At 54.6% G+C, this 25,181-nt stretch overlaps 2 protein-coding genes across 5 annotated transcripts; one reads left to right on the forward strand and one right to left on the reverse strand.

Moving 5' to 3' along the window:
- Positions 1-404: 404 nt before the first annotated feature.
- PTBP1 (polypyrimidine tract binding protein 1) lies at positions 405-14,188 on the forward strand. 4 transcript variants are annotated; one of them, XM_053658431.1, is made up of 15 exons: positions 405-514; positions 3,571-3,601; positions 7,320-7,395; positions 7,686-7,858; positions 7,960-8,106; positions 8,200-8,370; positions 8,444-8,554; positions 8,632-8,806; positions 9,078-9,155; positions 9,868-10,016; positions 11,189-11,222; positions 11,642-11,734; positions 11,818-12,034; positions 12,393-12,470; positions 12,559-14,188. In XM_053658431.1, the coding sequence occupies exons 1-15, from the start codon at positions 507-509 to the stop codon at positions 12,689-12,691; spliced, it is 1,674 nt and encodes a 557-aa protein (XP_053514406.1). In that variant the 5' UTR covers positions 405-506; the 3' UTR covers positions 12,692-14,188. The 4 variants fall into 4 exon arrangements, with proteins under 4 accessions (XP_053514406.1, XP_053514405.1, XP_053514407.1 ...); XM_053658433.1 differs by lacking the exon at positions 405-514 and adding an exon at positions 1,328-1,426; XM_053658430.1 differs by having other exon boundaries at positions 7,960-8,370.
- A 519-nt stretch (positions 14,189-14,707) lies between these two features.
- PLPPR3 (phospholipid phosphatase related 3) lies at positions 14,708-20,206 on the reverse strand. Its single transcript, XM_037139050.2, has 8 exons — positions 20,028-20,206; positions 19,597-19,717; positions 17,502-17,687; positions 17,278-17,419; positions 16,986-17,181; positions 16,832-16,889; positions 16,483-16,656; positions 14,708-16,124 (listed from the first exon to the last, which is right to left on the reverse strand). Exons 2-8 carry the CDS (start codon positions 19,669-19,671, stop codon positions 14,784-14,786), a joined length of 2,172 nt encoding a protein of 723 aa, XP_036994945.1. The 5' UTR covers positions 19,672-19,717; positions 20,028-20,206; the 3' UTR covers positions 14,708-14,783.
- Between the last annotated feature and the right edge of the window lie 4,975 nt (positions 20,207-25,181).

Below are 25,181 nucleotides of genomic sequence, written 5' to 3' on the forward strand. Positions count from 1 at the left end.
GGCGACACACCACCCGGCTCTCACGCGCTAAGTAAAAGACCCCTGCCCGTATGCAAGATGGCGGCAGCCTTGGGGAAGAACACTTCCCGCCGCCTGACTCGCCACGTACCCACTCTCAAGATGGCTTCTCCCACGAAGCTCCTCGCAGGAGGGCGGCTCGTTCACTGGCCCAGGCTTTGACACGTGCTCCCAGCTTTTCTCCCCTCCCCCGATTCCACGGGCCATTTCCGCTTTGAAACCTGACGGACAGCCATCTTTTCCAATGGTCGTCTGCCATTACCCTTGGCTCCACCCCTCGAGTGGTCTCCTAGCCATTGAGAGGCGCTGGCCGGGGCCTCTGGCGCTCTCCCCTCCCTCCCTGAGCGGCGGGAGCCAATGGGCAGAGCGCGCGAGGGACGTGTTCAGGCGTCTCCGCCATTTTGTGAGTCTATAACTCTGAGCCGTTGGGTCGGTTCCTGCTATTCCGGCGCCTCCACTCCGTCCCCTCTGGGTCTCTTCTGTGTGCAATGGACGGGTGAGTTGTGTCTGTACGCGCTTCTTGCGCCCCCCCCCCCTCTCACGTTTCACCTTTCTCTTGCCGTCGCCTGGGCCTCCTCGGAGCGATGGCCCGCCTGTTGCTCCGCCCCGGGCCCACAAGCTTCTTTGGGGGTCCCTCCCTTCTTCCCAGGCGCGGGAAGAGGCTGCCAGGGGTGCAAGGTGGTCTACATCTCCCAGGCCAGCGTCATCCGGGCCCAACCCTCCCCGCCCCTGCCCTTGTTTCCGGTTTTCCCGCGGCTCCCCCCGAAAAGCACGCGGTGACTAAACGTCCCTTCCCGCGGATCCCCACTCGCGCCACCTTTTGCGCGCCCCATGTGGCTTTTCCGTCCACTCGTACCCCTTCGCGCGCCCTGTGTGGCCCTTCCCGCTCCCCGTCCGGCCCACACACAACGCGTGCGCAGTTTTTCCGCACTCGCCAAAGACTATGGTGCGCGTGCGCGGCCTTTCCCGCCGCGCCGAGTCTGCGTTCGGCCTCCCCCGCCCGCGGCGGTCCCGGGTGCGGCCGGGAGACGTCGCCCTCCTGCCCGGAAGGGCGCGGGCCCGTCTCCCCCGCCCGGCTCCCCCCCCCGGGCTTCCCACAAAGGACAGTCGGGGGTGTCGGGGAGGGGCCCGTGCGCCCCCTTTGTTCCCGCTGTCCCGGGGCTCCTTGTTTGGGAATTCTTTAAGCACGAGTTGCCCCACCCGCGCCGTGGAGCTCCACGCCCTAGATCCTGCGGAGCGACCCACGAACACCGGACCCTGAGCCTTAGAGCAATGTAGAAGACCGACTGGTCACCTTGAGAGAGGGAAGGGGCTCTGGGTGCACATGCAATCAGTTCCTAGGCTTCTGCGTGTGCTCGAGACGAGGAAAATGGGAGGGGCGACGGAGAAGTAATCTACTTACTGTATTGTGAGTTACCGTAATTTCTAACAGATCTGAAGTTCCAAAGATCTCTTTCACTTTAACACTGATGTTAAAGGCCAAGGTATAACACTATTTTGTTCGAGCCCTATTTAGATGTTTCTGGTTAGGGAAAAAATGACCGAACCTGTTAAAAATGAAACTAACTTTAAACAGTGTCTTTAATTTTGCGAGTTAGCCTTATTATTTTCGTTTCCCATTGGCATGGTTAGGTTCTGTTTTTTAAAAAGTAAGCCTGAAGTGGGTTGGGGAGAGAGGTAGACGGTAATAGTAAATGTGGGGAAGTAAATGGTGATGGAAGGAGACTTGACTTGGGATGGTAAACAATACAATGTACAGTCAGACGATGCATTTGCAGTATTGCATGTCTGAAACTTACAGTTTTATTAACCAGTGTTACCCAAATAAATTCAGTTACAAAAAATAATCCAGAAGATTTCGAAGGCAGTTCTGATTGTGTTTTGATTTTTGAAAGCCCTCCTTCCCTCAGTCTTCCTGGAGTGTCACCACCTCTGCTTTGGGTTTGAAATGATAGGTTTCAGGCTGAATTAATTTAATTCAGCTTTTTAGAAAAACTGGGCATGAGAAACATGATTTTGGATCCTTAATGATCTCAGTTTTGGATAGACCACCCAGAGGATCCCTTTCCAAGCCAGTAGACCTGGACTGTGGGTGCAAACAAGTGGGTACTTAGGCGCCCTGTGGGAAAATTTTGGTGCAAAGTGGGGGAAAGCATTTTCTTAACTATCTGATCCAGTCGTCTGGTTTTGCTTCACTGGAGGACCGTTGGAGTGTTTCATTCCCCATGTGGCTTGGGAGTCCAGTCCTGTTTGCAACCTTTTGTGGATAGTGTGGTGTTACCTAGGCAGCCAGGCCAAGCCTTTTATTGGAAGGTTTGGAAACCTTTTTAAGAAGGGCCATTTTATGTAAAACTTTTTGTGCCAGAGGGGCCCTCCCAGGGAGAAGGAAATAGTGAGTTGCCCTGGGTTAGCAGATGGGAAGCTGCAAGTTTTTCATTCTTTGAGTTTTTCTGGGAAGTTTTTCTTTGACTTCAGAAAGTTGTGAACTTTTTGTTAACACTAGTAAATAATCTTTTTTTTTTATAGTGAAGAGATGAAGGCCCTACAGTAGAGGTGTAGTGGGTTAGAATGGGATGGCCAGGAGTGCAGGTTGCAAGACAAGGGCTCAGCACTTGCCGTCATCCTGCTGTTTCTGGGGGTGGGGGCGGGGGTGGGTTGGTACCTTGAACTTGCCTCTCTGAGGGAAGGAACAAAAGGGTTATATTGCAGGTAGCTGTCCCAGGGCCTTCTGCCCATTCTGGAACCAGCCTTTCCCTGGCTGGGTGAGGGGGGCATCTTTGTGTGACATTCATGGGAGACTCTGGTCACAGACCACTAAGCCAGGTGACCTGGTGGGGGACGCTGGTGACTAAGTTCCTCTCCGTGAGTCATTGAGGACCTTGTCAGCTTACATTTGCCAAGTAGAAGCCCTTAGAGGGTTTTGTGTTTGTACTGAGAGCTAGTCTACAGTTGAGGCCTGTAGGAACCTCTGCATCCACCTTTCTGAGCTGGGCCTCCGGCAGGGAGAAAGTCCAATCACCTGGAGTCAGGTTGATGAGTAACTTGTGTTAATTTAATCTGATTGTTTCATCTCTACTGTCTCCTTCCTCTGAGGGAGCCTGCCTTTCTTTGAACAGAGTCCCCTTGTTGAGTTCCCCTCTCAACCCCCTGGAGCTCTGACCTCAGGGCCTTGTGAGTTGTCTTCTCACTGGTCTTCCTTCCATGCTTGAAAACATTCTCCAAGCATTTCCAGTTTTTAGAAAGCAAACAAGGCATCTCATCCTTTAACAACTAGCATCAAGTGTCCCTCCTGGGGCTTTGGAGGGGGTGTCGTTGTCTGGGGTCCTGCTGGGAGGGAGGGGAGCTGGAGGACAATGATGGCTTCTTTTCAAGTTGAGATTAAATGGACAATAGCTCACTTCCCTGCCTTAAGCTTACTAGTTATCTGAGGACTTGGGGGGGGGGGGGCTTGTGCAGCCAGAGAAGGCCCACACTGGCCATCCTATCCCCCTGGCAGCAGTTGCTGTGGTACACGTGCTAACGTTCTCCTTTTCTCTCTTTTTCTCTTTACAGCATTGTCCCAGACATAGCAGTTGGTACAAAGGTAGGCATTGCTGACTCCGCTACCCTGTTAGCTGGTGCGGCCTCTGCTCTGGCGCTGCCTGTGTGGGCCTCTTCCCTCCTGCTGCTGAGCACTGGGACTTCTGATGGTTCTCCTGTGGTCTGTAGTTCAAGTGGGGTGGAAGGTTTGCAGGCCAGGCATTCTAAAGACATCTTTCCTTTGTCCTGTCTGTATCCAGTCCATTTCAGGCTGTTTCAAGTGGTGTGGGTTGAGCGGTCCCCCTCCCTCCGTGGTAAATGCATATACCTTTGGTCTTCATTTAGGGCCCCTCCTCTCTCTGCCCTGGCGAGAGTCCTGGGATGTGTGATTGGGGCTGAGGGTATATCCACCCAGGGTGTTTTAAGTATCCTTGGTTCAATACAGAAAAAGTCAAAACCTGATTGTACCCTAAGGAGTTTGTGGGGTAGGTTTTTTTTTTTTTAAGATTTATTTATTTACATGTAGAGTGAGAGAAACATCTGTGTGAGAAATACATTCATCACTTGCCTCTCGCACACCCCCAGCTGGGGACTTGGCTCCACAACCCAGGCATGTGCCCTGACTGGGAATCAAACCAGAGAGCTTTCGGTTCATAGGCCAGCACTTAATCCACTGAGCCACACCAGCCAGGGCTCATAGCATTTTTTGAGATAAAGGAAAGTAGAGGTGCTGGGTCCTTTTTATGTGCTCTTCTCAATGCTTGGACATTTAAGCTGTAGAAAGGGCAGAGCTGGCTGCTGCTATTGCACAGAAAGGAGGGTCATGGCAGCCCTCCCCTCAGGTGAGGACCAGGCCTGTGTGTGTCCCAGGAACTTGGCCTCCAGGGAGGCCTGAGGCTGACTTGGTTCTGTGTACTGGCAGGGACTGGGGTCTGGGAAGTCCACTGCAGGAGGTGGCTTGGTCAGTGGACCACGCTGTTGGGCCAGGTTTCAGTTTTTCCAGGTGGAGTCTTGTCTTCACATGCCGCCTGTCCTGATCTTCCTGCAGATAAAACCTGTTTGTTCAGTGGCGGGAGGAGGGAGGCTTTCATCTGAAGCATTTGTAACCATTGTAGAAAATGTCTGGCTTCCCATAATCCACCTGGCTTTGCCTGCTTCTAGCTGCAGCAGCTCTGCCCTGGGCTGTCCTTGGAGTGGCCCCTCTGGCCAGCCCCAGGGGACCTCTGCTCTCAGAATTAGACCTACATGGGACAAACCTTTGAGCCTCTGGTGTGCAGGGCTAAGGCCCTCTGCCAACACAGCCTGGTACCTGTGTCCCAGCCCACCAGGAGGCCCGCACAGTTGGATTCTGGGCACCATTGACCACCATCCCAGCTTTAGAGTAAACTGCCATAAGTTAGAGGGGTCCAGAGGTTAATGATGCTTAGCTGTTGATTAAATAGCAAAAGCGAAGGTTCCCCCTACATGCTGTTGGGAGCAGGAAGCACACAGCTTGGGTTTTTCCAGTAGATGCTTAACTGAATTTGGAGAAAGTGCCATGGGATCTTCCTAAGTGCCTGCTTAGGAGGGCACCGTCCACTGGGTGCCTGTCCGGAAGCAGTTGGACTATTCCCTGAGTCTTGCTTGGGTCATGTTCTTAGTGTGGCTGTACCTGCAGCCTGGCCCACCTGTGCTCAAGTCACAAATCCTTTGGGAAGCCTCAGCACTTGGCCTGTGTCCCTTCAGGGTTCTGCCCTTGGATTGTCTGCTCCAGTGGCCAGCCTGCTTCTGAGCTGATAGCCACTACCTGTGTCTGAGTGTGCTTTGGTGTGAGGGGTGTTGCTGCTTAGCAGACCAGTCCTGTGTCCAGGGGGAGGAGGGCCTGGGGGAATATGGGTGGACAAGGGTTACAGTTTGCCCCACAGATGTTGTGGGAGTACCAGGCCATCTGTCATGGGAACGCCATTGAGAGCCAAGAATGCTACCGCTCAAATGACACTCTGCCTGGCACTGGTCAAAGACAGCAGTCAAGATGGCCCTTTTTGTGCAGCCAACACATGGGAGCCACATGGTGCTTGGCCCTTGTCCAACTTGAGGTGGGGAGGCACCTTTGAAATAGGGGCAAATGTGTGGATCAGAGTTCCTAGTCCAGAGAGCAGGAGGGACTTACCTGTAGGGCTAGGGTGAGTGCGCTCTGCCTCATGGCTTCATCCACACTGAGGCCTGTTCTTTTGGTGCTGAGCTTTGAAGCACTGGGTGTCCACTCGGGGAAAGTTCAGAATCATGGTAGGTGTAGAACATTGCACTTTGTATTAGATGTCAGCCCTCAGAGACCAGCAGTCTAACTGCATTTCTCAGCTCTGAGCACCCAGGGTTTTAGCAGCCCCATTCTAAGGCATGTGCTTATGGCCCTGGGTCTGCACTGCAGTTGTAGGCACCTGTCCATCGTGTAGCCCGTGAAGCCTTGGGCAGTGGGGAGCTAGGGGTGGCTTTTCAGGTACTTGTGCAGCCAGGCATCCTCAATGAGGGGACATGCCCACGGCAGGGAGCCAGTGGTGGTGTGGCCCTTCCTGATTCTCTTCCCAAAGGGCAGTTTGTAAACCTTGGTTCCTCTCAGGTCTCAATAGTCGCCCATGGCAGGGTGGGGGTTCCGAGGGTTTCTAAGGAACCTCAGTTTTTCTGGCAAAAGATGGGTGGCCACATGGCAGCATCACAAGCGCGATGGTTGTGCTTACTTGAGTAACAACTAGTTGGCAGTTTGGAGGAAGGGCAGAGATAAGGTGTCCTTGAGAAAAGGCAGTCTGAGGGAGAAGGGGCGAGGCTCTTAAGCTCTGAGAGCTGGAGCCCCGGCTGAGCTGGTCTTTCCTGTTCCTACCACAGGCCTGAGAGGGGACTGAGGGCAGTGGGGGGGGGGGCACCCTGCCCTGGTTCCCAGTCTTCATCCTTGTTCCTGTTGATGGAGCCCTGCTACAACCATGCTGTTCCCCATGCCCTGCCTCTCCCTGCAAGCTCCTGATGCTCATGTTCCTAGCAGGGTGGTCCTGGGGTGGGGGCTTCAACCCATATCTCTGACTTGAGTACTGCCCAGTCTGATTCAGCTCACCCCTGGGGTAAAGCAGTCTTGTCCTTAAGCCTAACCCCACAGCAGGGTCAGTCTAGCATATCAGGGAGTTGACTCATTTAGATTGAAACTCAGGAATAAACAAGTTGTTTCTGGAAAGAGAAAATAGGCAGGTCAGAAGTCACAGGAGCCTGTCCTGCAGACAGGCAGTTCAAGATCTGCCCTCGGCCCCCGTTTTCTCGGTCACTTGGGCAGTCACTGGATAGTGTCATAGGCTCACGGACAGGTAGTGTTTCTGGTCAGTGAGTGACGAGACTGTGGCTCAGGTGTCCTCACACAGCTGGAAAATAGGCCAAGCTCCTAAGGCCAAGGGAGTAGCTGCAGCATGACAAGGGGGCTTTGTTTTCACATTTGCAAGCAGTTTTGTGAGAATTGAAGACTGTTCAACAGTCTAAAGGTGGCTGGCTGGACCTACCACTGAGGCACCTGACTTGAGGTCTGTCCACAGACCCAGGAAGGGTCCCCCAGAACCAAGATAATGGGAGTGACATGCAAGCCCCTGTCTTGGAAAAGCAGCTACATCTGGAGGTTTAGGAGGACCATGAGGCCATCTCAAGGTGGGACAGGTACAGGGCAGGCAGTCTCTTCCAGTCCGAGTGGCAGGGTATGCTGGGAGTAGAGGGGGTCTGTAGCCATCTGCCAGGCCACCTCCATCCCTGCTCCAGTGCACTTTCTCTTCCAGCGGGGATCGGACGAGCTCTTCTCTGCCTGCGTTACTAACGGACCCTTTATCATGAGCAGCAACTCGGCCTCTGCAGGTAACTGCTAACCATAGCCCTTAGTCCTTGCCACAGGGGCTCCCTCTCTATGCCCAAGTATGTTCTGTGCTATGAGGACACCTAAGGTGAACTGACTTGGGCTGTAACCTTGAGCCCCAGTTCACATGTGGACACATTTACCTGGGAACTAGGGCTTGGGGGCAGGCCAGACCTGATGTGGAGATCACTCTGGCCATGTATGTCATGGAGGAAGCTGGTTCTGAGGAAGGGGAATTTCGAGTGGGAGCCTGGGAGGTGCTCTGTGCCCGACACACAACCCCTCTTTTCAGCAAACGGAAATGATAGCAAGAAGTTCAAAGGTGACAACAGAAGTGCAGGTGTGCCCTCCAGAGTGATTCACATCCGGAAGCTCCCCAGTGATGTTACCGAAGGCGAGGTCATTTCTCTGGGACTGCCCTTTGGGAAAGTCACCAATCTCCTGATGCTGAAAGGGAAAAACCAGGTGTGTGAGCACATCCCAGCAGTGGCTTTAGGCTTGCTCTCAGGGTGGGGTGCAGGGCTTCTCCAGAGGTCTGGGCCTGGCTCATGCCCTCACCCCACCAGGCCTTCATTGAGATGAACACAGAGGAGGCAGCCAACACCATGGTGAACTACTACACCTCCGTGACACCTGTGCTTCGCGGCCAGCCCATCTACATCCAGTTCTCCAACCACAAGGAGCTTAAGACCGACAGCTCCCCCAACCAGGCAGTGCGTCATCATCCCCTCATCCTTTCTGGGGTTTGGGGCAGGGCTCTTGGTGTGGGCCTGGGGGCACTGACAGCTGTCTTCCAATCCCCACAGCGGGCCCAGGCAGCCTTACACGCTGTGAACTCAGTTCAGTCGGGGAACTTGGCTCTAGCTGCCTCGGCCGCTGCTGTGGATGCCGGGATGGCGATGGCTGGCCAGAGCCCAGTGCTCAGGATCATCGTGGAGAACCTCTTTTACCCGGTCACCCTGGATGTGCTTCACCAGGTGAGGTGTAGGATCCATGTGCCCCATCTTCCATCCAGGCTCTAAGCAGAGGTTGACTGTTCTTTCCTGGTAGATCTTCTCCAAGTTTGGCACAGTTCTGAAGATCATCACTTTCACCAAGAACAACCAGTTTCAGGCACTGTTGCAGTATGCCGAACCTGTGAGCGCCCAGCACGCCAAGCTGGTGAGTGGGTCCTGGGGGTGCCTGCCTGCCCATCCCCTGGCACCATGGCCCCAGCCACTCACAATCTTTCCTTGCAGTCACTGGATGGGCAGAACATCTACAATGCCTGCTGCACACTCCGCATTGACTTTTCCAAGCTTACCAGCCTCAATGTCAAGTACAATAATGACAAGAGCCGAGACTACACGCGTCCTGACTTGCCCTCTGGTGACAGCCAGCCCTCACTGGACCAGACCATGGCTGCAGCCTTTGGTAAGATGCCCGGTGAGGTGCCCAGTACCACCATGTGCCGTGGCAGACCAGGACACATAGCTCAGTCTCTAAGTGCCCAGGCCCCAGGAGTCCCATGGTGCCCGCCCCGCGCCCAGGGAGGTTGGCGCCCATTACTCCTTACATGGCCATGGCCCCCAGCACAGGTGGACATTGGACCTGCCTGCTGGGTGTGGGGGTACACTGACGTGGCTCACTTGGCTCTGGTGGCGGAGGTTGTGGGTGCGATGATTAGTGTCTCATTTGTTTCTAGGTGCACCTGGTATAATGTCAGCCTCTCCGTATGCAGGAGCTGGTTTCCCTCCCACCTTTGCCATTCCTCAAGCTGCAGGTACTCAAACACTTGGTCTTGATCCCCACAGCCGACTGTGCATGCCCACACACCTTTCAGTAGCTCTGCCAACACGCGAGCTGACGGGCACAGTCACGGGGGGAGCCCATCTTCCTGGGCGCGGGCCTCTGGGTTCCCTGAGGAGCCTGGACAAGGGTAGTTGTAGGACAGGGCCATGCAGAGAATACTCTAACCCCCCAGTCTCTGGTCTGATTCCTTTAAGCACCTCCCGGGCAAGGACGTGTACACACAGTGGTTGGAGGGCTGTGTCCCTAGTAGGTGAATTTAAGTGTCCTGGTAAGCAGAGCAGCATGAGCTGGGCGGGCACACCTGAGCATCCCTCCTGGGGGCTGGGCGCCCGACCACGTGACAGTCACCATGTGACTGTCATGAGGTCTTAAGCCTGCTGTGTCCTGCCCGGTATGCCATCTGCATGGTGATGGGCACCTGCATGTACATAAGGCCAAGGTTCAGTTCTGCATCCATGGAGCTCTAGAGCTTTTGTGCTGTACGGGTGCATGTAGCCGGGTCCAAACCCACTGCAGTTTGCTGTGAGGAAGATGAAGGAGCCAGCAGGCCACTTGGCCGGGACAGGCAGAATGCAGGTGCCTTCTGCGTATCTCCTTTTGCATGAGGATGGGCAGGACTTTGCTCCTCTGTTGGTGGAAAGCAGGTGCTGTTGTTCATCTCCTTACTGCCTCTCTTTCTGCAGGCCTCTCTGTTCCCAATGTTCATGGGGCCCTAGCCCCTCTGGCCATCCCATCAGCAGCGGCGGCAGCGGCAGCAGCAGGCCGAATTGCCATCCCAGGCCTGGCAGGTGCTGGAAATTCTGTCCTGCTGGTCAGCAACCTCAACCCCGAGGTACGTGGCTCTTCCAGGCTGTTCCCAGACAGTCTGGTCTAGCAGGGGAATTGTGCTCTCAGGTCCTAGTGCAAACTGATAGCAGGCCATGCTCCTGTAACCCCCTGGAGCTCATCCATAGGCCAGTCCTTGTGCGGCCCCACTCTGCGCTCGCTGCATCTTCCCCTCCCCACTGGGCTGGGATTTCCCCTAATGTCCTGGTTTACATTTCCAGTTCCGTAGTGTTCAAGTTGAAATATTTTTCAGTACATGAAAGTGAAAGTAATCATAAAATTTCAAGCCAGACACACCTCTGTCTGAAGAGGTCTTTGGGCACTTCTGCTCAGGAGGGCCATGGTCTGCGCTGCCCCCACAACTCCGAGTCACAGTCCCTAGAGTAGCCAACCTGTAATTGTCTCTGGGCCAAGTTTGGCTCAGAGAGCTTGGGTGAGATCAAGGCTCAAAATATTTAACTCTTGAAAGATGGGATTAATGTTCAATTAGCATTTCAGACTGTTTTCTCATCTATCTGACCACTCCTGTGATCTCTTGGCCTGGGGCGGCCGGTGCCTTGTCTGAGTTAGATGCTCTAGAAGCCTCACTAACAGACTCCACCCCTCGTGCTTGTGTGAGCGTTTATACTTTCCCCGCAGCAGTCAGCAGGAGACACAGGTTCCGGGGAACTGAGCCAAGCGAGGGGCTTGGCAGGAGCAGGGCGAGGCCGGAGGGGCAGCAGCGTCTCCTGCTCACTGTGCGGACAGGTGCTTTCCTGCCTGCTCCACGAGGTGGACCTGTGACTAGTAATGTGTGTAGATCTGACTGATGGAACACTGCGGATTTTCTTATGTATTTACTGACCTGTGTTTTTTGCTACTTTTTTTTCTTTTCTCCCCTTCCCCTTTCCCAATTTTTTTTCTGATCCGGAATTTCTTTGCCAACTGACTGCACGGTACTTCTGCTTCCTGTTGTTGCTTGAAACAAAACAAAACCATAAATAAATAAAAACAAAATTCCCCCTCAAACCCTGCTCTCCGGAAACCAACCTGCCCTTGAATATTAACATCCTGACAACTTCATCATCCATCAACCTGCACGCCTGCGGGGCTGCCTCCTCGTGGTGGACGATGGCAACTCGCCCCCTGACCTCTCCCTTTCCCTGTCCCTCCGCTGCCTTGCTCTGCTGTCCTCTAAAGAGAGTCACACCCCAAAGCCTCTTTATTCTTTTCGGTATGTTATCATTCACACTTTTATTATCTTGTTTTCATTTAATTGAGGTTATTTTTACGCCCTAAGATTTACTATGAGTTTGCATTTCTGCCTCGTTACTTGGTTTGCCTTCGGTTTGTGTATTTATTTGGATTTCGTAGACACGCATGGTTCATTGCCCTGCATGCTCTCGCAGTTAAGCGTGTTGGTAGCATGTAAAGTGATGGCTCTTTGGCAATTGACCTTTTCTGGATTTTATGACTTCTTTGCTGAAGGTAGTCCTCCTGGTAACATCCCTGTGACTAGATGCAGGTTCCCAGAGGCAGAATAGCAAACCTTCGGGAAGAGCCAGCCCTGTGAGGGTGTGCGGGGTCACGGGGGCTGGTGGGGGAGGCGGCAGCAGATCCCAGGCTCAGGGCCCTGTCCCCGCGCTTTTGAAGGCGTGTATGGTGATGTGCAGCGGGTGAAGATTTTGTTCAACAAGAAGGAGAATGCCCTGGTACAGATGGCCGACGGGAGCCAGGCACAGCTGGGTAAGGGGTGATGGCCTGGGGTGGGAGCGGGGGGCAGACCTGTGCTTGTGGGGCCTTGGGTCACACGGGTTCCTTCTTTTCAGCCATGAGCCACCTCAATGGGCACAAGCTGCACGGGAAGCCCGTGCGCATCACGCTGTCTAAGCACCAGAATGTGCAGCTCCCCCGTGAGGGCCAGGAAGACCAGGGCCTCACCAAAGATTATGGGAATTCACCCCTGCACCGCTTCAAGAAACCTGGCTCCAAGAATTTTCAGAACATCTTCCCACCTTCAGCTACCCTGCACCTCTCCAACATCCCGTAGGTGGCTCATGGGTGGGCAGGGTGGGGCCCTCCCTAAACCCTAGGCTTTTGACAAGTGGTCTCACTACAAGCTGCTTGCTTCAATCCTTTATGAACACTCTCAAAAACAGATGAGGGGAGAGGTGTGGTCTTGTTTGTTTGTTTGGGATCATTTTTGGAAGCCAAGTAGGATGTTTTCTGTGATTCTGGTAGACTTTGATACAGTTATTCTTCAGTACCCTATTTCTGGGTCCCTAAAAGGGTTAGCAGTCCGCAGGTCTTGCTTCTCTCTTGAGAATTACGGTCCTCAAGGGAGTAGCCATAGCCTTGGCCTTCCTCAGAGGACCCACAGCTCAGGTCTTCCGTCTCTCCACAGGCCCTCTGTATCTGAGGATGACCTCAAGATCCTCTTCTCCAGCAACGGTGGAGTTGTCAAAGGGTTCAAGTTCTTCCAGTGAGCACAAAACCCTCTCTCCCTCTTGTTCTCTGATTTCTCCCTGCGTCCTTCCTACCTCATGTCCTGTTCCTCTCCTGTCCCACAGGAAGGACCGCAAGATGGCGCTGATCCAGATGGGCTCCGTGGAGGAGGCCATCCAGGCACTCATTGACCTGCACAACCACGACCTGGGCGAGAACCACCACCTGCGGGTGTCCTTCTCCAAGTCCACCATCTAAGTTTCCCCACCAAGGACCAGCCTGCCGAGCTGTCCTGGTGACAACTTCCATCATTCCAGAAAATAGCCACTTTAAAAGCAGCTGAAGTGACCTTAAAAGACCAGAGATTCTATTTTTTTAAAGAGAAATCAGTTTACCTGTTTTTAAAAAAATTAAAAATTAATTCACCTTGCTCACCTTGGGGAAATGGGGTGCCAGCCTCAGGCTCTTGGTGACTCATGGACATTATGCCTGCTCCTCCCTGGCCCCTTGCCTGTGCCTTCTGCAGCCTGCAGGGTGGACAGTCCCAAACCTCCATTCCATTTTCTTGTGCCTTAAAACCCACTGCTCTGGCAGAGCCTTCTTATAGTAGCAAATGTATAGAGGTTTGGGGACTGAGGGGACGGTCTCCTGCAGGGATCATGTGCCTGGCATGGGAGGAGGCTGCCAGCTGCAGGATCTGTTATACCCCACTGATCTCATTTAATCAAGTGTGTGATTCTACCCTACCCATCCCACCCCACTCTGGCTTGAGGTGCCCCTCCTGGGCTAAGACCCCCTCCCCTGAGGGTGCATCCCTGCCTCTTCTTCAGCTTGGAGCTTTGTTTCATTGTAAAATCTATTGTGCTTTGATGCAGTTGCAGACATCTGTGCCTAGCAATATTTCCAGTTGACCAAATATTCTAATCTTCATTTATATGCAAAAGACATAGTTTTAAGTAACCTTTTATATAGCAAGATGATAAATGGTATGAGTGTAATCTAAATTTCCTGCTTATATGACCTTGTATACTGTACTTTTATTTTATTCCTTGTAATTAAGTTGCAGGGCAGGATCTAGTTTCCAGGGCAGACGCAGTGGGGGCCACTGAGGAGCCAGGCTCTTCCTAGCGAGCCTAGGCCTGAGACCTCCAGACGCCTTACACCTTACACCTGTCCTCTGGCTGGGAGGACAAGGGCTCTTAAACTTTCAGGGTTTCTAATATCCTGCAGATTTTGGACCAAAGTTGTTTTTTGTCTGCCTCTAATGCTGGGGCCCCTTAAGGTGGGACAACAGCTGTTGAGTCTTAACTGTCTCCTTTACCTTGTGTAGTCCTGCACTCACATGTCCGGGGGGCTTTCCTGTGCACAGACCTTGTGCTGGCCAGCCCCTCTTCTCGGGGCCTGGACCCCTGAGTGTTCGTGTTGGGGTAGGGACAAGGGTTTAAATATTTATAATTTTTTATACCAGTTGTAAGGCATGAGGGGCAGAAAAATGCAGGGGTTTGTTTTTTGTTTTGCTTTTTTTTTTATGGTGACACAAATGTATATTTTGATACCAGCAATTACAGGCTCAGTATTGTAATGTGGAGCATGGCACATTCCACTGCCCGCCTGACGGCTTGTAATGTGGAGAGAACCGAATTAAAGCAATTTTATAACAACTTGCCTTCTCTGCAGGCTCTCTGTTCACATTGTAGAAGGCAGTCTGGGCAGTCTGTACTGGACTTTGAATAAATTCTCTGTATCCTGCACTCATTTCCCTCTTTTTTGGGCCTGCTTGTCTTCACTGCTGTTCTCTCTTCTGTGTGAATTCAGACATTTTTGCTCTCTTCCCCATGCCCCCAACTCAGGACAATGAAGAATGGAGGAGTTACCCATGAGTGGGACTTGATGTCCAGGCATGCAGTCTTGGGGGCCGGTGATACCTGCTCAGGAGTCCCACTTATCCCTCTAAGGTGGCCTCCCCTGGGGAGTCTGCACTTGTGTCTGATACAGTAACTTTCTGGGCTCTGCAGACCAATTAGAACTTTGTGGCTCAGCCCTCTGGGCACACCGGACATAATCCATTGTCCTGTTCTCCGTGCCCAGGTCGTCATTTTGCTCGTGGCCTCCCACCATAAAGGAGCTAAGCCATCAGGCAAGCACTGCCTGAGAGCACCAGCCAGCCCAGGACCCTGGGGCCTGTGGGTAGCCAGCCTTCCTGCATTGGAAGACCCACTGACCAGAATGACTTTGTAGCCAGAATTCCAGTAGCATTTTATTATCTGATCGGAAAACACCTGATTAGCCCTCATTCCCCCTGTACCCCCATGCTGTTTATCCCACCCCAGCCCACCGAGCCCCTGGTTGCTCAGTCCTTGAACCTTCGGGCTGCCTGCATCTTCTGGTAGTAGCTCTCAGCGTCTGATTCACAGGAGGCCTCCCGTTCACTCAGCGCCAGGCTGGCAGCTTTGCGCCTCAGTGTCGACTCCCTGCTGGCCGGCCCCAGAGCCCCGTCGGTCACACCCAGTGGGGGCAGCCCCTCACCCGTGGCCAGGTTGACTGTGGCCACAGCACCAAATCTTGGCTCCTCCTGGTCCACATCACTGACAGATGAGCCAGGGGACACACCCAGTGACTTGGGCCCACCACGAAAGCCATGAGCCAGATCTCCTAGCTCATAGCTACCCTCACCCTCTGACCCCTTGGTCCCTGCAGCCTTCCACTCCCAGGGCCCGTTACCAGCAGACAGGTGGACCACAGGGTGGTGCGGTGCATGTGCATCAATGGTTACAATGCTGGCCGAGTCTCGGTCTGATGGTGACCGGTACTGTGAGGAGTCGGAGCTGGAGCTAGAGGACAAGGCTGTCTCAGCCACCTTGGAGCCAGGTCCACCTGGTGCCTTGGACATGGCAATCACCTGCAGCAGCCGGGGCGGGTTGGCTATGCGGGGCTGGGTGGAGGCTGTGGCCACAGCAGCCCCACTCTTCTCAGCCATCATGAGCCACTTAGCCCGCACAGCCACACTGCCTTTGGGGGACAGGCCAGCTGCTGCCTGTACCCCCTCCTCAGGGATGTGCACCAGTGGCTGTGGCCCAGCTCTCGGTGGCAGAATGACCCGAGGCCCCAGGCCTGGCCTGGCCTGGACTGTGGGGTAGAGTGAGGGTGGGGCTGGGCCCTCTTCCTCCCCCTCTTCCTCCTCTTCCTCCTCCTCTTCCTCCTCTGCCATGGGCTCTTCAGGCACCAGCATGTGCCCCAGGCTGGCCTCATCAGGCAGCCCCAGGCTGCGGCCCTCCAGTGACTTCTGCTTCCATTCGCTGATGAGCTGCTTAGAGCGTGAGGCATCAAGTGGCACATGGATGGTCATGTGGCGGCGGGCCGGGTCATCCAGTGAGGGCGTGCTGACTCGGGGCAGTGTGTGGCTGAAAGTCACCATGTTCTCCTTGCCCATGGGGCTGCGTGGGGCCAGCAGGTCCACATCCACACTGGCCCGCTTTAGGCTGCCCAGTGAGGTCTTTTCTCGGGCCACAGGCCCAGGCCCACCCTCCAGCCGCCCTGGAGGGCCCAGCTCATCGGTGCTCACAGACTTGTTCTGCTGGTACACTGAGTCATGGCCCCGCTGGGTCAAGGCCCGCAATGCATCCTTGGCAGGTGTTGGGGCTGTGGGCTTCTCTGTGGGCGGGGCCTGGAAGTTGCCCACCGCGTGGCAGGCCTGGGGGTGAAATGCAGGCTGGCTGTGAAGCCGGAGGCCGGAGATCAGAGTCCCCACCAGGCACAGACTTGGGGGTCTGAGGGGAGGCCTGGCCCTCGATGGGAAAAGTCTATCTTTCCCCAGTGGGGCATATTCTCACCTCTGGGCACTCACACTCTGCACAATGGGCAGGTCTGAGCCCATGAGATTTTGATTCCAGCATTCCAAGGGACTTGTCGGAGTCCCCCAGGGCAGGGCCAGGCCTTGCTGCCTGTGCCTCTCCCCCTCAGACATCCCCCACAGGGGCCAGAAGCCCCCTTCAGATCTCCCCCTCCGGGACCAGCCTAATGGCCATCAGACTCCCTGGGCAGACCCTCACCAGGTAGGCAGCAATGCCAGCACCGATGAGGAAGCCGGCGTAGACATCCACAGGGTGGCTGCGGTACTGAGTGATCTGGGTGAGCCCGCAGACGCCCGCCGCGATGGCGAAGGCGAACACCAGGCTGGGTTTGAGCAGCTTGGTAGTGTCGGAGATGACAGAGTTGAAGTACATCTGGGGGCGGTGCAGCGATCAGGGCATGGCAAAGGCAGGTAGGGGGAGAGAAAGAGAGGGCCTGGGGAGGGCGGGACCAGGGCAGCTGGGGCAGACGTGGGTGGGGCGAGAGTGGGGTCAGGTAGGAGCGGTGGGGGGCAGGTCAAGGTGGGCAAGGCCTGAGCCGGGGACTCACTGACACGTAGACTGCAGCGAAGGCCGACAGTGTAGCATGCTGGGATGGGAAGGTCTTTCTGTAAGAGATGTCTGAGTAAGCCCCGCTGTACCCCAGATCCCTCCGTGCCTCAGTTTCCCCATACTAAATGGGAAAGGGGTTGGGGCCGGCTCACCTTGCAGACAGGATAGCGTGGGTGTCGTGGCCAGAGCAGATATCCTGCGTGATGTAGGGGTTAGCCTCGCACGAGGTCCCCAGCAGTGTGTAATTGGGCTTGCAGACCGTCAGGAAGAAGGGCGCATGGTAGCCTGTGGCCAGCTGGATGACATCTGTCACCAGGGCCGTGGCACACAGGCCAAACACGTGGACTCCTGAGGGTGAAAGGACCAGGGACTGTGTGGGAGCTGGGGGCTGAACCTGCCCAGTCCTGGGAGTGGATGGAGGGTTGGGTGTGTTCAGTGACTCACCCACAAAGCGCACAGTGCGCCGCAGGAAGGAGTTGAAGTTGCAGCCGCCAGCATTGATGCTGCCCTCAGCCCCGCCTGGGCTACCTCCACGGCCCCACAGCCGAGACTGCAGACAGTACAGCATGCCCTCGCCCATCATGATCTGCCGACAGGAGGTTGCTCAGCTGCATCCTGGCCAGGGGTGCCCACAGGCTGACCGAGACCCTTTGGACACTGGGACTCACCGAGGCCGCAGGGGCAGCGAAGGCCAAGCTGAGCAGCATGAGCAGCGGGATGAGCTCCTCATTGGTCTCCACATAGGGCATGGAGAGTGTGCGGTCATAGCACTGGAAACCTACCTTGGCGGGCTTGAAGAGGTCCGTCAGCTCCAGGAAGTACAGGGACACGATGGAGGATGCCACAATGGGCAGCTATGGAGAGATGGCTGGCCAGTCACACCTACTCACTGACTCACCTGTCTGTGAATTCAGTCCCATCCACTGAGCCCCCACCCATCCACCTGTCCCTGCCGCAGTTCACCCAACCGTCAGCTCACCCATCATGCAGTGGCTAACCCACCACCCATTGTACAGTGTCCATTGTCCATCCCTTCATCATCATAGCTATTCTTGCTCTCGTGAACTCATTCATAAATCCATGGACTTACCCATCCCTCTATCCATGTTTCCTTCTTTCCATGCATCATTTACCTACCCCCGCCCACAATTCATCCACCCATTTCTTCCTTCCAGCCGCCTTTGCCATGTTGAACAACTTAGAAACGGCACACGTTCCTGCCTCTGGAATTTTTCTCTTAAGGATGGATGGATGCCCTCAGACATCCCTCTGGTGTCCAGTCCTCCTCAGAAGGGCCCTCCCTGGCCACCCATCTCTACATCCCTTGTACTACTTATTTCCTCTGGGCCCCCAAAACCTGCATGCCAACCTACCCCTCAGCCCCAAGAACATAGACAGCTGACCCATGGCAGGGGCTGAATGAACGCCCAAATGAAATCACTGACTTGCTAATTCATGCAGCTGTCCTCTGCACACCCTTCTCATGTGCCCACACACACACACACACACACACACACACACACACACACACACACAAGCTGGGCACTACAGCATACATGGTGGTCCCGTGTGCTCATGCCATCCGTGAGGTACAGAAAGTAAGACTGAGGCTGGGAAAGCTGAGCTGTTCTTGATCACATCACGCAAGCATGGTGCCCAGAGGAGTATCACTCACTTGTTTATCTACTCGGGCTTCAAACAGCCATTGAGCACAGATTCTGGCAGAATCTTCTGGGGAAGCAAACTCCCCTAGCGTTCTGTTCTATGCCTCCCACCTTCGTCCTAGGGTCTCATATTCAAATAGCCACAGGGGACAGGCAATGGTGGCACCATAAGGGGTTGAGGGTAGAGCGTATCCAAGTGCCTAAAGGGAGCTGCCTTGAGAAGCTCCCACCTCCATCTTACAAATGAGGAAACTGAAGCACAGCTGAAGCCCAAGAGAAGCTTTCACCTTAACACCTGCCTAGTATGGCACATTAAGAGGGGCCACAGCCATCCATCTGCCTCTGGAGAGGGTACAGAGTGGGACAGGTGCCCCCAGCCTCATGGTGAGGGCTGGGACAGAGGGAGGGACCAGGCTGGGAGCTCTTGAGGGGGGGGGGATGCCCAAGTGGGGTTTTTAAGAGCAGGTCTCGTGACCAAGGAGTATTTAAAGTGCCAGCTGGTATGTCAAGTTGGGAAGATTTTGGCTACAGGGAGACTAAAGTCAGTGTCAAACCTCCAAAAATGGACAAAGGTACCTTGTGTTATCCTCAGCACTTCTATGTGCCAGGTGGTTGCACTTCCTATCTTTTGCTTTTTAAACACTCATTCAGCCCTCACTATGTGCCCAGCCTGGAGCAAAATGCACCAGCACCCGAGATCAGCGGGGCAGGGAAGTGAGCTCAGATCCTCAGGCTTTACAGCCCAAGTGCTGGAGGAAGACACAGCACCCTCACTAACCGCAGCACCCTTAGGACCCCCAGCACCTTGTCCCAGCCCCTCCAGGTGAGCTACTGGCCTGAACCCCAGACTGAAGGTCCTACCTCCCACGTTTGCCCAGGCTTTTCAGGAAACCCAGAATACCCTTTCGCCCTTCAAACTTCTACTCGTCCTGCAAAGCCCAACTCTCCGGATCCCCACCCTCAGGTACTCTAGCTGTGCCCCTACCTAAGGGTGGCCCGAGTGGTGCCACCCTTGCACCTCAGCATGGGGGTCCCCAGGGCTGGTGGAACTGAGACCTCTGCCAGGCCCTGCCAGGGCGACCCCCCACCACACACTCACCTCCACGAAGTAGAAGCAGGGCAGAAGCGTCATGCTGTCCTTTGGGCTTTTATTCTTCTCTTTGGTCGAGATCATGGTGTCGCGGGTGCCACAGGCCGTGGTTGGAGGCAATAAAGCTGCGCTGGAGGAGAGAGGGGAGGCGCAGACTGAGTCCGGGGACCGGGCAGCGACAGGGGAGGGGCGGGCAAGGATGCGCAGAAGCCCCCCAGGGAAACTGAGGCCAGGGGAGAGGGGTGCCCCTGCGGCCTTCTCCCCACACTGTGGCCCTGACAAACGATCGGCTACTGACACCCCCACACCAAGGATGAAGGTCGGGCAAAGAGGGCGGGGCCAGCCTGGTCGAGGGGTCTCAGTCCCGGGCCGTCCCCCGCGCCGGGACAGGGGCCTCCGGGAGAACGGAGGGTCCGGGGCCTGGCTCGCAGGCCCCTCACCTGGCGCACGGGTGCTCGGAGGGCGGAGCTGGCAGCCGCGCTGGCTCGGCGGAGCGCGGAGCACAAAGCACGGCCCCTCCCCTGCAGGGGCGGAGGGGAGATGGGAGAGAGGGGCGGAGGGCAGAGGGGAGGGGAAGGCGGAGGGGACACCGCCTGGCTCTGAGACCCCCGCACCCGCGGCTGCCTAGATGCGGCGCGAGGGGCGGGGGCTCTTTGTCTCGGAGCGTTGGAAGCGTCTCGCGCGTCGCTGTCCTGGCCAGGCCCTGGGCGTGCGGTCCCCGCCTCCCGGACTCCCGCCTGCTCTGTCTCGGGGTCGCAGGGGTCCCAGTGTCCTGGGTGGGCGAACTAAGGTCGGGGTCTGCGGTCTCCTCCCCTCCAAGGGTAGGCCTCGGGAGTCCCATCGATGTTGGGTCCGGGGGCGAGGGTCTGGGTTCCTGGGTCTCGGGCCATCTCTGCGTCTCTCCCCGTCTCCGACGCCCCCCACCCCGCTTCTCTACCCCCCTCCCGGGTGCTTCCATGGCGAGCTAGCTGGGCACCGAGCAATCAGGACACAAAGAAGACGGGCGGGGGCGGTTTGTCCTCCCCCCAACCGGGCCTCCCTCCACCCCGCCCACCTTCGCCCCTGCGCCTGCCGAGGTCCACTGTCAGATCCGCCGGTCCAATCCCTTAGCCAAGCCCACCGCCACCCAGGTGTAATGGCCCCGCAGCCCCGGATTCGCGGGGCGGCGAGTAGGGCTCTCGGGGCTAATTTTTTGGTGCGCAGTTAGGCAGCGTTTGCTGTTTGTAGTCATCTCCTCTTGTCACACCCAGCCCTGCGGGGCTGAGCCATTATTTACAAACGGGGAAACTGAGGCCCGGGGAACTGAAAAGTCACTGGTCAAGGTCACCAGACCCCCAAACGGACAGGATATTATTCATTTATTCACTATCACTTGAGCACCAACCGTATACCTGGTCCTGGACCAGGGGCCCAGGTAACTAGGACAGGTCCAGACACTCAGCCCTGTACTTAAGTGTTGGGGGTGAGGACTGCATTATTGAGCTCACCTCTGGCCTTTATTCCTAGTCAGCCATTCACACTCCACCAAGGCTGTCCAGTGAGACCAGGGCTGTCTGTTACACCCCCACCCCCCCCAGGCCTGGTGGTGGACTGGCCTCAGTTTTCCTGGGCTGCAGGTGGGAATCTACTCTTGAAAGGTGACTACAAACAATCAGTCTTTGAGAGGCAGAAGGAGGAGTGGAAGATGGGACAATCACTCTTGGGTACCTCTGGGGCCCAGGGGTCGGGGGTGGGGGCGTGGGTGTGGGTGGCAGGAGCATGAAGAGGAACTTCCCGGTAGCTTGAGGGTCTGGGGAAATATCATATCTGAGGTGGGGGCTCCTTCTTCTCATCAAGTCTCTGGTGGTGGAGGTGGAGCAAGAGCCAACTGTGGTGGCACATTGCTCGGCTGGGACGTTGTGCTTGAGTCTGGGGCACTAGGGAGCCATGGAAGAGGTTAGAGCAGGCAAAAGGTGTTGAGCATGCTAGGTTGCTCCTCAGAGACTCATAAACTCTGTACTCACCACAACTCTACAGAAAGGGGGAGGACTGTGCATATTCCCCTTGTACAGATGGGGAAACTGAGGCACAGAGCAGACAGTTTACTACCAAACTCAAGGGGTTCGTCACTTGGGGTGCATTACTGAAAAATGAGACATGGTTGTCATAAGGTAGTTTTATTTACTTGCACAAGAAAACACAGACAAGGGATTCCTATCCCAACCTCTTCTTTCTCCCCAGAGGAGGCTTAGCCCTTGCTTATATACACTGTTTTGTCAATTACATGTTGATTTCTCCTTTGCAGTTGGCTACACTTAATAGGTTGGGTTCCTGTCAAGCTTATCCTGTTTACATCTGGTCTACAAAATACTGTGCTACATTTTAACATTTAGCAAGAATAGCATTTATTAGAATGACCCAGACCTTGAGACCTTTGCCCTAACACTTCGGCCTAGAGATTTTGCACTCCTCATTCTGGAGGGAATTAGGGATGAAGGTCATACCTCTGTAACTGTTTTCTGAACATGGACTGAGTATGTCTTAGAAGAGTGAAATTCTCTGGCTGCCTGACATATGAAAGTCTCGGGGTCCCCTAGGTTCTGGGATTGCTGAGCACAGGAGGGCATAGGGAGCTCTACTGTACCAGGAGACATGAGGCAGAAGAAGGCAGAAAAAGTAGGGGAAAAATCAAGGAGACCGAAATCCACTCATGAATCCTGCCACTCCTGGACTCACACGCTGGTGGGGATCTACTGAGCCAGATGGGACAGAGTGACAGCTTTCTTAAAGACAAAGATGCCAGCAAGGGCAAACATTGGACTGCTAGGTCTGTCCAGGACGTTGAAGGACAGGTGGGATCTGCGTAAGAAGTGACTCTGCAGGAAGGGTAAGCTTAGAGGGTGAAGTGCAGCAATTCCAGGATGTGGGGAAGGAGCACCAGATAGGACCGGTCAGTATCCTGTAGTTTCTCAAGCTCAGTGACGCTTGCTATGTGGCCAAGGGAAGAGCTGCACCTTGGCCTGGGATGGGAGGACAGCTTGGGAGGAAGTTCTGACACGGCCCTCTGAATCAGCAGTCTTGGGATAGTGCACTACAGAAAAGCCCCCCCATCCCCACCCCACGATGGCAGGAGGCACTCTCTGGGACTATAAATTCCCTGTGTGTGTGTACACTTCCGGTCCAACACGTGTGGCCACGCTGTTCAAGCCCACACAGCATGGGCCCTCTGTGTTCAGACATCCTGTTAGACACCCTCGCCTAGTTAGCAAGCCACACAGCTACATTTCAGAGATTTAAATCCCTTCTGAAAATCGTGATAGAAGGAGAAAGTACCAGTCGCTCACTACCTCTTTGTCACCCAAACCCCCTGCCCAGGAAGCACTGGAGCGAACCTTGAGATGAGCGAATACCTGAGGTCTATTTATCCCACTTTCCATCTTCTGCAGACTGTGGCTCCTCCCACCTCTTGTCCCCACTTGGGAAACACTGGGAGCTCAAGACTGAATGTGAAGACAGGCCTTGACTGCAGTGGCTCAGTTGCTAGGCTTCGTCCCCACAAAGGGAAAGGGTCGCCAGTTCGTTTCCCAGTCGGGACTCATGACTGGGTTTAAGCCCAGTCCTGGGTTGGGGGCATGTGAGAGGCAACCACTGATGATGCGTCTCTGGCACGTGGATGTTTCCCTCTCTCTCTCTCTCCTTTCCCCTCTCTAAAAATGAACAAATAAAATCTTTTAAACAGATAAATAAAGTGAAGACAGGAAACATCTGTGGGCACAGGTGGTATTGAAACAGGAGGGAAAGTGAAGACAGCCAGCATTAAATCCAAGAGGAGCTTCTCACGGGAGGCAGCGCTGAGCCTCGCCTCATCTCTCTGGCTGAGAATGTGCATGTCAGCAGAGTCACCTCCCACTGCAGTGACAGGTCCCAGCTTTTCTCAGTCCTCTGGCTTCTGGACTATGGGAGGAGAAGGACTGAGAAGGCCTCTGCAAAGCTTGTCCCCTGACCCCCTGGTTCCCGGCAGATGGGACTCTGAGAGGCAGAGGACAAGACCAGGATACCTGGTTTTAGAGCTCAGCGTATGTGCCGCTGAAGGGGAGGTTCAGGCCCTGGCCAGGTAACATCATCTTAATACATCAGCGTTGCAGGTTTGATCCTCAGTCAGGGCACATACAAGAAGTGACCAATGAATGCATAAATAAACAGAAAAACAAATCAATGGTTTCCCCCCACCTCTCACTCACTCTCTAAAATCAATAAATAAAATAATTAAAGGTTAGGGCGGTGCGGCCTTCCTGTACCTGTCTCCCCTTGCGGATCACACACCAGCAGGGCAGTATTCTTTCCCCAAACTTCCACGGCTGCTTCTGGCTACGACAAAACCCTAGGCTGCTTCACCCAGTGCGAGGGCCTGGGCCAGGCCATTCCATTGCCAGTCAGCAGACTCCCAAAGCCATACTGGCCTGGGCCCGGGCTGAGTGGTTCCAGTCCCCAAGGAGGGTACAGACAGCGAGCTCTCTCACCCGGACCTGCCTTACCCCCAGCTACCTCACAGCTTTGGAGGAGGGGGAGGTTAATGGGCTCAGAAAAGAAGCTGAGGTCTTACACATCTTCTGGACTTGAGTAGGCTCTGTCTGACACAGGGATGCATAAACGTGCACCTGCCCAGAGTCACTGATCTCAACACCGTCTTTGCTGCCAAATGGAAAGGAAACCAGTAAATTACTTCTTAAGAGCAGTCTAAAATTTTACTATTTTAGCAATTCATTTCCCTGTGTCATTTCCAACTTCCTCCCATACCATGTGGCCAGGAAGCCCACCTTTTGGCTTCTGTGTCTCATAACACATACACGTGAGCCCTGGCCGAGTAGTTCCACTGGTTAGAGCACCGTCCCCATTTGCCACGGTTGCGGGTTGGATCTCTGGTCAGCGCACACACTAGAATCAACCAGTGAATGCATAAGTAGGTGGAACAACAAATCGATGTTTTCTCTATCAAAAATAAAAAGTAACAGCAAAAAAAAAACTGTGATTGATTCCACCTGCTTCATGTTAAAGTCCAGGAAAGCTGACTCAAAATATTTATTTATTTATTACATTTATTAACACTGGGGACAGTGAAACAAAGGAAGGGCTTAGGGTAAAAGAAATAACAGAGGGGCTTTGGGACAGTTTTGGGGGTTAGCCCTGGACGAGCCCATTGCTCCCCTCGTTGCCAGGTGTAGCGGTCAGGAGAGGCGCGCCTGGCGGGGCAGGGAAAGGGTGGGCACGCTCCTGGGGGTGGGGTGCACTCAAACAGCATTTTTAAATCATAGCAGACTTTTCTCTTTTTCTTGCCCCAATCCAATCATTATTTAGTTTTCAATACTCCTAGGATATTTGGTGTCTGTTACCATACCTGTGGTAAGATTGCTCAAACCACACCTGCTGATAGAATGTCTCTTTATATCAATGAGACTCTTTGAAGAGTTGTGCTATGTAATTTTTAAAAGGATTTTATTTATTTATTTTTAGAGGAAGAGGAAGACAGGGAGAAACATCAATGTGTGGTTGCCTCTTGTTCGCCTCCCACTGGGGACCTGGCCCGCAACCCAAGCATGTGCCCTGACCGGGAATCA

Source organism: Artibeus jamaicensis, unplaced genomic scaffold (assembly GCF_021234435.1).
Source record: "Artibeus jamaicensis isolate MK-2021 breed Jamaican fruit bat unplaced genomic scaffold, CSHL_Jam_final scaffold_537, whole genome shotgun sequence".
Lineage (NCBI taxonomy): Eukaryota > Metazoa > Chordata > Mammalia > Chiroptera > Phyllostomidae > Artibeus > Artibeus jamaicensis.

What these genes read in the sequence shown, in the direction of transcription:
- PTBP1 (XM_053658430.1), top strand. An exon ending in GCGCCCAGCACGCCAAGCTG is followed by an intron (nt 8,555 to 8,631) that starts GTGAGTGGGTCC and finishes CTTTCCTTGCAG; the next exon opens with TCACTGGATGGGCAGAACAT. An exon ending in TCAGCAACCTCAACCCCGAG is followed by an intron (nt 10,017 to 11,188) that starts GTACGTGGCTCT and finishes TGTCCTCTAAAG; the next exon opens with AGAGTCACACCCCAAAGCCT.
- PLPPR3 (XM_037139050.2), bottom strand. Translation starts at nt 19,671, where the DNA reads ATGATCTCGACCAAAGAGAAGAATAAAAGCCCAAAGGACAGCATGACG. An exon ending in CACGCTATCCTGTCTGCAAG is followed by an intron (nt 16,890 to 16,985) that starts GTGAGCCGGCCC and finishes CATCTCTTACAG; the next exon opens with AAAGACCTTCCCATCCCAGC. An exon ending in CTGGCATTGCTGCCTACCTG is followed by an intron (nt 16,125 to 16,482) that starts GTGAGGGTCTGC and finishes TTTCACCCCCAG; the next exon opens with GCCTGCCACGCGGTGGGCAA.